The sequence below is a fragment of the Salvelinus fontinalis genome, chromosome 6 (assembly GCF_029448725.1).
Source record: "Salvelinus fontinalis isolate EN_2023a chromosome 6, ASM2944872v1, whole genome shotgun sequence".
Taxonomy (NCBI): Eukaryota; Metazoa; Chordata; class Actinopteri; order Salmoniformes; family Salmonidae; genus Salvelinus; species Salvelinus fontinalis.
The window spans coordinates 48082472-48096678 of record NC_074670.1 but is presented as its reverse complement, the minus strand read 5'-3'; the positions used below and the strand labels follow the sequence as shown (position 1 = coordinate 48096678).

The 14207-nt window shown below is 43.0% G+C and overlaps 1 protein-coding gene across 40 annotated transcripts in view; it reads left to right on the top strand.

Annotated features, from left to right (window-relative positions):
* LOC129857954 (protocadherin alpha-C2-like) overlaps positions 1–14207 on the top strand; it is a 296503-nt gene that overhangs the window by 209547 nt on the left and 72749 nt on the right. Inside the window, exon 1 of one of the 40 annotated variants that reach the window (XM_055926700.1) lies at positions 215–3002. The exons of 36 other annotated variants lie outside the window; for them this stretch is intronic. In XM_055926700.1, the coding sequence (XP_055782675.1) occupies positions 633–3002 (2370 nt within the window). In that variant the 5' untranslated portion in view covers positions 215–632. Of the gene's footprint in view, positions 1–214; positions 3003–3812; positions 6335–7308; positions 9846–11027; positions 13551–14207 lie in introns of those variants that run through there. 3 more of the 40 variants (XM_055926703.1, XM_055926701.1, XM_055926696.1) reach the window with 3 other exon arrangements.

Genomic DNA, 14207 nt, shown 5'->3' with positions numbered 1-14207 from the left:
CAGTGATGTTTTTAGACTGATACTTGTCACTGGTTAAATTGAATGTATGCAAACTGTGGTAATTCGCTTTTCAGAGTTGTCTTTGCGGTCTTGACAGCATTACAATGTCGATAACCCTTGAGCTATCCGTATCAATGCTCTGCTACTGAACTTATATTTTTATAGCTTCTGCCATCGATATCAGAATATAATGAACAGATATTTTATTGTTCAACGTGGCTAGACTTTTTGGCTCCTTTCTCTGTGTTTTTTCGTTTTAACAAAACATTCGTTCTTTTACGTACATGCACCTTTCGCTGACTGAATTACCAACATGAGTTTGATTATTTGATGTTATCTCTATAGGCCTATTCTAACACATCAGAGAGAACGCTCATTTTACATGAGGAGTGACACACGGTGTCACTATAGACCACGAACGGAAGATAAACCATTGACAGACTAAGACTCCTCCTTTCTGAATGAAAAAAAGAAAAGTGTCACCAGTCCCGACCGCTTTGTGAAGAGAAACACCATTAGACGGAGACGGGTGGGCTGTTCTGGATCTCTGATATACGTATAACGGATCGTTTTGTGGTTTTAATGAATATGCGATTTTGACTTATGGATTAATTTGTTTTGTACACGCAGCAATGGATCGTCGAAGACAAAGAGAAAGCGTTTGGATTCAGTGCGTCGCGTTGCTTTGTTTGTTTGACTGGTCTGCAGCGCAGATCTCTTACTCCGTTTCAGAGGAGGTGGACAAAGGCACGTTTGTGGGGAATCTCGCTAAGGATTTAAACCTTAATGTACAGGAAATCGAGTCGAGGGGTCTAAAGATTGTTTCCGGACAGAGTAAGAAGTATTTCGAGGTTAATTTGAAAACGGGGAAACTGTTCGTTAACGAGAGAATAGACAGAGAGGAGCTTTGTCCGAATACGGTAAAGTGCTCTCTAAATATACAGGCCATATTGAGCCATCCTATGTTTCTTCATCGCATTGAACTAAATATTCTTGACGTAAATGACAATGCACCGTCATTCCTTGAACAGTATCATACATTTAATATTTCTGAATCTTCTTCGCCCGGTGAGAGATACCCTCTACCTATAGCAAATGACGCAGATACGGGAAGTAACTCGGTAAAGAGCTACAAGCTGAGCTCGAATGAATACTTCTCTCTGGATGTACAGAGCGGCGGAGAGCAGAGTGTGTCGGCTGAGTTAGTGCTGCAGAAAGCTTTAGACCGAGAGAAACAGCCCGTTATCCAGCTCACACTGACCGCTCTAGATGGTGGAAAACCTCCCAGGTCTGGGACGTCACAAATCATTGTTCACGTAATAGATGTCAATGATAACTCGCCAACATTTAGCAAATCCCTCTACAAGGTCCGTGTTAATGAAAATGTATCTTTAGGGACACAACTATTGAAGTTAGAGGCTACCGATTTAGACGAGGGTCCAAACGCTGACATTGTATATAGCTTTATGAAGCGTGGAAATGTGAACTATGCAGACATGTTCTCCATAGATTCACAAAGTGGTGAGATTACTGTAAATGCGAATTTGGATCACGAGGAAAATGCAGCATATGAGCTACGTGTGCAAGCGACGGACCAAGGCCCTTCGGCCCGCAGTGGTTATTCTAAAGTGTTGGTTGAAGTTATTGATATCAATGACAATGCTCCCGAAATATCTGTGACGTCGTTAATGAACCCAGTAAAGGAGGATGCTGACATAGGGACCGTGGTTGCCTTGGTGACAGTTACAGATAAAGATGGAGGTAGAAATGGCTTCAGTAACAGTAAACTTGTTGGCTCTGTTCCTTTCAAACTGATGTCGAACCACAAAAACGATTATTCGTTAGTGGTAGACGGGCATCTGGACAGAGAGAGTGCTACTCAGTATAATGTCATCATCACAGCCACGGATGAAGGGACCCCGCCTCTCTCCAGCACCAGAGTTATTACTGTAGACGTTTCTGATGTGAATGACAACGCTCCTCGCTTCTCAGATCCCGTTATTAATATTTATGTCAAAGAGAACAGTCCGGTAGGTGACGTCATTTATACGATGTCTGCTTTTGATCCAGATTCAGATGAAAATGCAAAGATGACGTATTCATTATTAGGTAAAAGTGTTTCAATATCATCAGCTGTAAATATAAACTCAGAAACAGGAGATATAGTCAGTCTTCAGTCTTTTAACTATGAGGACATAAAAACTTTCCAGTTTAAAGTTCAGGCCACAGACTCTGGTGTTCCTCCGCTCAGCAGCAACGTGACTGTGAACGTTTTTATTCTGGATGAGAATGACAACAGTCCTGGGATTCTCGCGCCCTATTCTGATCACGGCTCCGTTAACTCTGAGAACATTCCCTATTCTGCTGAAGCGGGCTACTTTGTGGCCAAGATCAGGGCTGTAGACTCCGACTCTGGCTACAATGCGCTGCTTTCTTATCACATCTCTGAGCCCAAGGGAACCAACCTCTTCCGAATCGGAACCAGCACAGGGGAACTAAGGACTAAGAGGCGAATGAGTGACAATGACCTGAAAACTCACCCGTTGGTCGTGATGGTTTCTGATAACGGAGAACCCTCACTGTCAGCGACTGTGTCTATCGATGTAGTGGTGGTTGAAAGTACCACTGAAATCCAGACTGAATCCAGAAACGTACCGAGAATAGAGGAGAGCTTCTCTGATTTCAACCTGTATTTGCTGATCGCCATTGCCTCGGTGTCAGTGATATTTTTCCTGAGCCTGATCAGTTTAATAGCTGTAAAATGCTTCAGGACAGATGACAGTTTCAAGAGGTACGGCGCCCCAGTGATCACCACACACCCTGACGGGAGCTGGTCTTACTCTAAATCTACTCAGCAGTATGACGTGTGTTTCAACTCAGACACAATGAAGAGTGACGTAGTGGTTTTCCCCGCGCCGTATCCACCTGCAGATGCAGAACTGATCAGTATTAATGGAAATGACACGTTTGACAGGACTCAAACATTACCCAACAAAGACAAGGTAAGAGGAATACCCGTTACGAATGTGTAAATAAATGTCTTTTAAACTCCAGCTTTGTTATTGCAGTTTTTGCGATAATGACAGACATTTATCAAACGGTTTCAGAGTTATCATACAAATGTTTGCACGGCCAATTTAGTTTTTAATATCGTATAAGAATATTTCTGGGAGTAAATTGAGAGGAAATGTACAAAAGAACATCGCTTTGAAAGCACAGACGCTCTCCGTGGTGCTGAAACAGTTAGCGTTCTTTGGTTTCGAGGGGCAGAGGCCTTTTCGGATCGATACTTTTAATCGTTTAAAGTGGAATGGACATTTTCAAGTGATGTAGAAAGTTGGTTTGAAATGTCTTTTTAGCTCTGTGCTTTGTCTTCCCCAGGAACATTCAATCTGGCAGTTTTCTATATGGGCGATCAATAGGGCGTCCTGTATTAGGTTACCTGATTCTTTGACAGCTGTCCTCATTACTAACCTTTACCTTTATCCCCAAGACTTTAAATTACTATTGATACTCATTTTAATTGTTGCCCAGTGTTTGCCGTCTTACGCGTCCCAACCTGAGCACCTGTATTCAAACTGGACTCTATCATGTGGTTGATTTACAGTTGATACAACATTGGCCACTGGATACGTATACAGTCATCTTTGCTATTTTCTTGCTACTATCACAGTAAGTTAATGATGTGGTATAAAACGTTGAATTAAAATCAAACAAGTAACACATGGTGTCGCTATAGACCAGGAATGGGAGTTTGGTCACTTATATTCTATGACTCCTCCTCTCTGAATGAAAAAACCCCCCACCGTCACGTGTCCGGAGCGCTTTGTCAAGAGAAACACTCGAATAGTGGTGAGAGGAAGAGGACTGGGTGGTTGTGTGTATCTCTTACTTGACGGGTTTTTGTGGTTTTAATGGACATGCCACTTCTATTTCTGGGATAATACGTTTCGTACAAGCAGCGATGGGTCGTCGAAGACAAAGAGAAAGCGTTTGGATTCAGTGCGTCGCGTTGCTTTGTTTATTTGACTGGTCTGCAGCGCAGATCTCTTACTCCGTTTCAGAGGAGGTGGACAAAGGCACGTTTGTGGGGAATCTCGCTAAGGATTTGAACCTTAATGTACACGAACTGGAGTCGAGGGGTCTAAGGATTGTATCGGGACATAGTAAGAGATATTTTGATGCGAATCTGAAAATAGGAGTACTGTTCGTTAACGAGAGAATAGACAGAGAGGAGCTTTGTCCGAATACGGTAAAGTGTTCGGTAAACATACAGGCCATATTGAGCCATCCTACGCAGCTCCACCGCATTGAGGTTAATATTTTAGACGTTAATGACAATGCACCATCTTTCCTTGAAAAATTATATTCATTCAACATTTCTGAATCATCATCCACAGACGAGCGATACCTTTTACCGATAGCAATCGATTCAGACACGGGCAGTAACTCGGTAAAGAGCTACAAGCTGAGCCCGAATGAACACTTCTCCCTAGATGTACAGAGCGGTGGAGAGCAGAGCGTGTCTGCTGAGTTAGTGCTGCAGAAAGCTTTAGACCGAGAGAAACAGCCTGTGATCCAACTCACCCTGACCGCTGTAGATGGAGGAAAACCTCCACGATCTGGGACATTGCTGATAATAGTGAACGTAATTGATGCCAATGATAATTCACCCACGTTCAGTAAGCCGCTGTACATGGTTCGCGTTAATGAAAATGTTCCGTTCGGAACTAAGGTGATTCAGCTAAATGCCACAGATGTAGATGAGGGAGTCAACGGTAAAGTTGTATATTCCTTTATCAAACGTGGTAACGTGAACCCCTCTGATATGTTTGATATAAATTCAGACACTGGAGCAATCACAGTTAAGGGAAATGTGAATTATGAGGAAAGTCCTGCATATGAAATTCGTGTGCAGGCGACAGACCAAGGCGCATCACCCCGTAGTGCACACGGGAAACTATTAGTGGAAGTAATTGATTTGAATGACAATTTCCCAGAAATACATGTGACGTCACTCATGAGCCCCGTGAAAGAGGATGCTGAGATAGGGACAGTGATCGCCTTGGTGACAGTCACAGATAAAGATGGTGGTAAAAATGGCCTCATTAACAGTAAACTTGTTGGGCCAGTGCCCTTTAAATTGAAATTGAATTATAAAAACGATTATTCATTAGTGGTTGATGGGCCTCTTGACAGAGAGAGTGCTACTCAGTATAATGTCACCATCAAAGCTACGGATGAAGGGACTCCGCCTCTCTCCAGCACCAGAGTTATTACTGTAGACGTTTCTGATGTGAATGACAACGCTCCTCGCTTCTCAGAATCAATTATTAATGTTTATGTGAAAGAGAACAGTCCGGTAGGTGACGTCATTTATAAGATGTCTTCTTTTGATCCAGATTCAGATGAAAATGCAAAGATGACGTATTCATTATTAGAAAAAAGTGTTTCAATATCATCAGCTGTAAATATAAACTCAGATACAGGAGATATAGTCAGTCTTCAGTCTTTTAACTATGAGGAGATAAAAAAGTTCCAGTTTAAAGTTCAGGCAACAGACTCTGGTATTCCTCCGCTCAGCAGCAACGTGACTGTGAACGTTTTTATTCTGGATGAGAATGACAACAGTCCTGGGATTCTCGCGCCCTATTCTGAGCTCGGCTCCGTTAACTCTGAGAACATTCCCTATTCTGCTGAAGCGGGCTACTTTGTGGCCAAGATCAGGGCTGTAGACTCCGACTCTGGCTACAATGCGCTGCTTTCGTATCACATCTCTGAGCCCAAGGGAACCAGCCTCTTCCGAATCGGAACCAGCACAGGGGAACTAAGGACTAAGAGGCGAATGAGTGACAGTGACCTGAAAATTCACCCGTTGGTGGTGTTGGTTTCTGATAACGGAGAACCCTCACTGTCAGCGACTGTGTCTATTGACGTAGTGGTGGTTGAAAGTACAGGTGAAATCCAGACTGAATCCAGAAACGTACCAAGAAAGGAGGAGAGCTTCTCTGATTTAAACTTGTATTTGCTGATCGCCATTGCCTCGGTGTCAGTGATATTTTTATTGAGCGTCATTAGTTTAATTGCTGTAGAATGCTACAATACAGACGACAGTTTCAGAAGGTACAGCGCCCCAGTGATCACCACACACCCTGATGGGAGCTGGTCTTACTCTAAATCGACTCAGCAGTATGACGTGTGTTTCAGTTCAGACACACTGAAGAGTGACGTAGTGGTTTTTCCCGCGCCGTATCCACCTGCAGATGCAGAACTGATCAGTATTAATGGAAATGACACGTTTGACAGGACTCAAACATTACCCAACCAAGACAAGGTGAGATCTCTACATAAACTAACCTATACATCTTACGTTGAAACATATTTGTTTACTCCTTTGAACTCTCAGTCAAAGAATATTGCTTTCAAAGTTGCTAATACGTTGATAACATCCTTCCACTCAAGAGATTTTATATTGGCTTTGTTTTTCACTGTGTGAATGGCCTCCTTGCTTCATAAAGGGAGTGTTGCTGTCCATGGTTCTGAAAGTGCGCTAAACTTCAGAGCTGAGCGTTTCCATGTGCCTAACCCCAGCAAAGTCGTAAGTATTTAGGGTATAGTGAGAAAAAAGACAGGAACGTATTCAACGTATGGGAAATATACAGATGCATCATTTTTCAGATTGATGATATAGGCTACACAACCGCTATTGACATTATCAGCCTAAAGGTACATATGCCTATTGTGTATCCATGTCAACCGCATTTGTTTCCAACGGTCTATGTTCAGTAAGCGGTGAAAGCTTTCCATGGTGCTGAAACCGTTTTTGCTCTCCGCTGATGGGAGCAGTGTTCTCTTTAGACGAATGCTTGTCACTGGTGTAATGGAATGGATGCAACGTTTTTTTCACTTTGCAGTCAGAGCGCATCACACTGTTAACCCCTTGAGCTTTGTATATCGATATCCCTTCGGTCTTTACTCCTCGTTAATTGTTCTAGCTGCTGTCAATGTTATCAGAACATGACCATCTGAACATTTGTTTCGTTATGTTGGGTTGACCTTTCGTTGGCTACTTTCCCCGGGTTTTGCATTGAATAGAACGCTTGTCCTTTAATAAAGACAAGGTAATTCCGTGTAGCGGATGTCCAACACGAGACTGTCCACTGGAGTTTACCTCCGTATTCTAACTAGTCAAATAATATACACTCTTATATTACATGAGTAATATAGGCTATGAACAACACACGATGTCGCTATAGACCACAGAATTTGATATTCTATGACTCCTCCTCTCTGAATGATAAAGAGAATAGAGTCACCAGTCTCGAGCGCCTTTGTCAAGAGACACTCGAATGGTGGTGAGACTGAGAGGGCGGGGTTGTGTACAGGATCTCTCTAACTGATTATTAGTATTTTTTTTAGGTTTCATTGATATGTGAATATTTTCTATTGGATTAATTGACTTTGTACAAGCAGCGATGGGTCGTCGAAGACAAAGAGAAAGCGTTTGGATTCAGTGCGTCGCGTTGCTTTGTTTATTTGACTGGTCTGCAGCGCAGATCTCTTACTCCGTTTCAGAGGAGGTGGACAAAGGCACGTTTGTGGGGAATCTCGCTAAGGATTTAAACCTTAAAGTACAGGAACTGGAGTCGAGGGGTCTTAGGATTGTATCGGGACACAGTAAGAGCTATTTTGATGCGAATCTGAAAACAGGAGTACTGCTCGTTAACGAGAGAATAGACAGAGAGGAGCTTTGTCCGAATACGGTAAAGTGCTCTCTAAATATAGAGGCCATATTGAGCCATCCTATGCTTCTCCACCGCATTGAGGTGAATATTTTAGACATCAATGACAATTCTCCGTCATTCATTAAAAAGGTTGCTACTTTTAACATATCTGAATCTTCATACCCCGGCGAGCGATACCCACTACCAATAGCGAATGACGCAGATACCGGCAGTAACTCGGTAAAGAGCTACAAGCTGAGCCCGAATGAACACTTCTCCCTGGATGTACAGAACGGTGGAGAGCAGAGTGTGTCTGCTGAGTTAGTGCTGCAGAAAGCTTTAGACCGAGAGAAACAGCCTGTGATCCAGCTCACACTGACCGCTGTAGATGGAGGAAAACCTCCACAATCCGGAACGCTGCCTATTGTTGTAAATGTCATAGATTCTAATGATAATTCACCCTCATTTAGCAAGCCGCTGTATAAGGTCAGTGTGCCTGAGAATATACCGTTTGGGACCACAGTCTTAACACTCAGTGCTACGGATTTAGACGAAGGATTACATAGTAAACTTGTGTATTCATTCGTTGAGCGTGGGAATCTGAATCCTGCTGATATATTTGCCCTGAATCCAGACACTGGGGAAATGACTGTAAAGGCGAATTTGGATCATGAAGTAAATGCTGCGTATGAAATCCGGGTGCAAGCAACTGACCAAGGTCCCTCACCCCGCAGTGGTTATTCTAAAGTGTTGGTAGAAGTTATTGATGTCAACGACAATGCCCCTGAAGTCTCGGTGACGTCACTTATGAGCCCAGTGAAAGAGGATAGTGAAATGGGGACAGTGGTCGCCTTGGTAACTGTGATAGATAAAGATGGAGGGAAAAACGGCCTCACCAACTGTAAACTTGTTGGCTCTGTTCCTTTTAAACTAAAGTCGAACTATAAAAACTATTTTTCGTTAGTGGTAGACGGGCCTCTTGACAGAGAGAGCACTGCTCAGTACAATGTCACTGTCACAGTTACGGATGGAGGGACCCCGCCTCTCTCCAGCACCCACGTTATTACTGTGCGCGTTTCTGATGTGAATGACAACGCTCCTCGCTTCTCAGAATCAATTATTAATGTTTATGTGAAAGAGAACAGTCCGGTAGGTGACGTCATTTATAAGATGTCTTCTTTTGATCCAGATTCAGATGAAAATGCAAAGATGACGTATTCATTATTAGACACAAGTGTTTCAACATCATCTTCTGTAAATATAAACTCAGAAACAGGAGATATAGTCAGTCTTCAGTCTTTTAACTATGAGGAGATAAAAACATTCAGTTTTAAAGTTCAGGCTACAGACTCTGGTGTTCCTCCGCTCAGCAGCAACGTGACTGTGAACGTTTTTATTCTGGATGAGAATGACAACAGACCTGGGATTCTCGCGCCCTATTCTGATCACGGCACCGTTAACTCTGAGAACATTCCCTATTCTGCTGAAGCGGGCTACTTTGTGGCCAAGATCAGGGCTGTAGACTCCGACTCTGGCTACAATGCGCTGCTTTCTTATCACATCTCTGAGCCTAAGGGGACCAACCTCTTCCGAATCGGAACCAGCACCGGGGAACTAAGAACTAAGAGGCGAATGAGTGACAATGACCTGAAAACTCACCCGTTGGTCGTGATAGTTTCTGATAACGGAGAACCCTCACTGTCAGCGACTGTGTCTATTGACGTAGTGGTGGTTGAAAGTACAGGTGAAATCCAGACTCAATACAGAAACGTACCAAGAAAGGAGGAGAGCTTCTCTGATTTAAACTTGTATTTGCTCATCGCCATTGCCTCGGTGTCAGTGATATTTTTCCTGAGCCTGATCAGTTTAATCGCTGTAAAATGCTTCAGGACAGACGACAGTTTCAAAAGGTACGGCGCCCCAGTGATCACCACACACCCTGACGGGAGCTGGTCTTACTCTAAATCTACTCAGCAGTATGACGTGTGTTTCAACTCAGACACACTGAAGAGTGACGTAGTGGTTTTCCCCGCACCGTATCCACCTGCAGATGCAGAACTGATCAGTATTAATGGAAATGACACGTTTGACAGGACTCAGACATTACCCAACAAGGACAAGGTAAGATCTATACATAAACGAGCCTATTTGCATATCGAAGTATTGCTTCATGAATTACTCCTTTGATCTCCCCGTAGTCAAAGATAACTGTTTTCAAAGTTCCTCTTACCTTGAAAAGAGCCATCCACTTCAGAATTATCACAATGGATTTGTTTGGCACTATGCCTTTGGCCTCCTGGCTTCATACAGCGAGATTTGCTGTCCCTGGTGCTGAAGGTGTGTTAATCTTCTGAAATGAAGATTCGCGCGAAGCGTTCAATGCTCTCTGACGTATGAATAAATGACTTTCCACGACACTTCTCAATAGTGTTTCATCTTGACGAATTTGTAAAATTTTCTCACCCTAGCATTTGTATACGTAGAGTATTGCGAGAAAATAAGGTGGAACATATGGGAAATGTAAGTGTAACGGATGTGAAATGGCTAGCTAGTTAGTGGTGGTGCGCTAGCCATTTGACATCCGTTACATAAGTATGCATCATATTGCAGATTGATGATATAGGCTACATCATTATCATCGACATTGAACGCCTAAATGTGCATACTGTCGTATATTTGTCCATTTCAACCCGTAGGCCTATATTTGTTTCCAAAGGTCTATCTATGTTCAGTAAGCGGTAAAATCTTACAGAATGCTGTCCATGGTGTTGAAACCGTTTTTGATCTCTGCTGATTGGGGCACTGTTTTTTTTTACTTAATACTTGTCACTGGTGTAATGGAATAGATGCAATTTGGGAATTCACGTTTGAGGTGTTTCTTTGCAGTCTTGAGAGCGTCACGGTGTTACACTTGAGCTTAGCATAGCAATATCCCGTGTGAGTCTTTATCATGACTTCTGTCATTGTTATCAGGACATGACTGTGTGAACGTTTATTTTACTATATGAGGTTGACCTTTCTTTAGCTACTTTCCTGCGTTTTGCATTGAACAGAACGTTTGTCCTTTTAAATACATAGCTAGGCATTTCGGGTAGTAAATGTCCAACACGAGTATTCTCAGTATTCTAACGTGAGTGAAATTCTAACAACAAGTGAAAGATCTACTATAGGATCTTATTTTACACGTGTAATATAGGCAATGTATAACAGCAACACACGGTGTCGCTATAGACCACAGAAATGAATGTCGTCGCTGATATTCTATGACTCCTCCTCTCTTAATAAGAAAGAGAATTTCGTCACCACTCCCGAGAGCTTTGCGATCAGAAAATCTCGAACGGTGGTGAGGTGGAGAGGTCTCGGCTGTGTAGAGGATCTCTACAATATACTTTTTGGAAATTCATGGATATGTGACTTTTCTATTGGGATACATTTTTTTTACAAGCAGAGATGGGTAGTCAACGACAAAGAGAAATCGTTTGGATTCAGTGCGTCGCGTTGCTTTGTTTATTTGACTGGTCTGCAGCGCAGATCTCTTACTCCGTTTCAGAGGAGGTGGACAAAGGCACGTTTGTGGGGAATCTCGCTAAGGATTTAAACCTTAATGTACACGAACTGGAGTCGAGGGGTCTAAGGATTGTATCGGGACACAGTAGGCCTAAGAGGTATTTCGAGGCGAATTTGAAAACAGGAATTCTATATGTTAACGAGAGGCTAGACAGAGAAGAGCTTTGTCCGAATACGGTAAAGTGTTCGCTAAACATACAGGCCATATTGAGCCATCCTACGCAGCTCCACCGTATAGAGGTGAATATCTTTGACATAAATGACAATGCACCATCTTTTCGTGAAACCGTGAAATTATTAAATATTTCAGAATCCTCATATCCCGGTGAGAGATACCTTCTACCGGTAGCCAATGACGCAGATACGGGCAGTAACTCGGTAAAGAGCTACAAGCTGAGCCCGAATGAACACTTTTCCCTGGATGTACAGAGCGGTGGAGAGCAGAGTGTGTCTGCTGAGTTAGTACTGCAGAAAGCTTTAGACCGAGAGAAACAGCCCGTTATCCAGCTCACCCTGACCGCTGTAGATGGAGGAAATCCTCCAAGATCCGGAACGTTACAGATTATTGTTAACGTAATGGATGTAAATGACAATACGCCAGTATTTAGCCAATCCCTTTACAAGGCATGTGTTTCTGAAAACGTTGCCTTTGCGTCATCTATATTAACAATCACCGCCACTGATTTAGATGAGGGGGTAAATGGTGATCTTGTTTATTCTTTCATTGAACGGGGACATTTTAACCCTGCCGATACATTTTCCATCAATTCAGACACAGGTGAAATTAAACTTAAGGGGAAGTTAGATTATGAGGAAAACGCTGCATACGAAATTCGTGTGCAGGTGTCAGATCGTGGGCACTCTCCTCGCAATGCCCATGGTAAAGTGTTAGTGGAAGTTATTGATGTTAATGACAATACCCCTGAAATATCCGTCACGTCACTTATGAGCCCAGTGAGAGAGGATGCTGAGTTAATGTCTGTGGTCGCCTTGGTCACGGTAAATGATAAAGATGGAGGTAAAAATGGCCTCACCAACTGTAATCTTGTAGGGTCTGTCCCTTTCAAACTAAAGTCGAACTACAAAAACGAGTATTCTTTAGTGGTAGACGGGCCTCTTGATAGGGAGAGCACTGCTCAGTACAATGTCACCATCACAGCTACGGATGAAGGGACCCCTCCTCTCTCCAGCACCAGAGTTATTACTGTAGACGTTTCTGATGTGAATGACAACGCTCCTCGCTTCTCAGAATCAATTATTAATGTTTATGTGAAAGAGAACAGTCCGGTAGGTGACGTCATTTATACGACGTCTGCTTTTGATCCAGATTCAGATGAAAATGCAAAAGTGACATATTCATTATTAGATAAAAGTGTTTCAATATCATCAGCTGTAAATATAAACTCAGATACAGGAGATATAATCAGTCTTCAGTCTTTTAACTATGAGGAGATAAAAAAGTTCCAGTTTAAAGTTCAGGCCACAGACTCTGGTATTCCTCCGCTCAGCAGCAACGTGACTGTGAACGTTTTTATTCTGGATGAGAATGACAACAGACCTGGGATTCTCGCGCCCTATTCTGATCACGGCACCGTTAACTCTGAGAACATTCCCTATTCTGCTGAAGCGGGCTACTTTGTGGCCAAGATCAGGGCTGTAGACTCCGACTCTGGCTACAATGCGCTGCTTTCTTATCACATCTCTGAGCCTAAGGGGACCAACCTCTTCCGAATCGGAACCAGCACCGGGGAACTAAGGACTAAGAGGCGAATGAGTGACAATGACCTGAAAACTCACCCGTTGGTGGTGTTGGTTTCTGATAACGGAGAACCCTCACTGTCAGCGACTGTGTCTATCGATGTAGTGGTGGTTGAAAGTACAGGTGAAATACAGACTCAATTCAAAAATGTACCGAGAAAGGAGGAGAGCTTCTCTGATTTAAACCTGTATTTGCTGATCGCCATTGCCTCGGTGTCAGTGATATTTTTATTGAGCGTCATTATTTTAATCGCTGTAAAATGGCACAATACAGATGACAGTTTCAAAAGGTACGGCGCCCCAATGATTACCACACACCCTGACGGGAGCTGGTCTTACTCTAAATCTACTCAGCAGTATGACGTGTGTTTCAGCTCAGACACACTGAAGAGTGACGTAGTGGTTTTCCCCGCACCGTATCCACCTGCAGATGCAGAACTGATCAGTATTAATGGAAATGACACGTTGAACAGGACTCAAACATTACCCAACCAAGACAAGGTGAGATCTCTACATAAACCGGCCTATACATTTTATATTGAATTATATATGTTTTAATCCTTTAACTTGCAGTCAAAGAATATTGTTTTCAAAGTCACTCTTACTTTGAAAACAGCCATCCTCTCCAAAGTTTTCACATTGACATTGTTTGTACTGCGTGTGTGGCCTCCTGGCTTCATAAAGTGGGCGTTGCTGTCCCTGGTGCTGAATGCGCGCTAAACTTCGAAGCTAAAGATTCGCGCCAAGCCTGCAATGCTTTATGACTTGTGATTGGCTTTCTATGATGCTATAGGCTACAGAAATGTTGCACTTCTTAAATGTGTAAATGTGTCAGTCCCCAGCAACGTGTAATGTATGTATAGGATATTGTGAGTAAATAGGCAGGAACGTATACAGCGTATGGGAAATATGCAGCTACATCTCCCGAGTGGCGCACCGGTCTAAAGCACTGCATTTCAGTGCGAGAGGCGTCACTACAGACCCTTGTTCGATTCCAAGCTGTATCACGACCAGACGTGATTGGGAGTTCCATAGGGCTGCGCACAATTAGCCAAGCGTCGTCAAGTTTAGGGTTTGGGCGGAGTAGGCCGTCATTGTAAATAAGAATTTGTTCTCAACTGACTTGCCTAAAAAATATTGAGATTGATATTAGGCTAC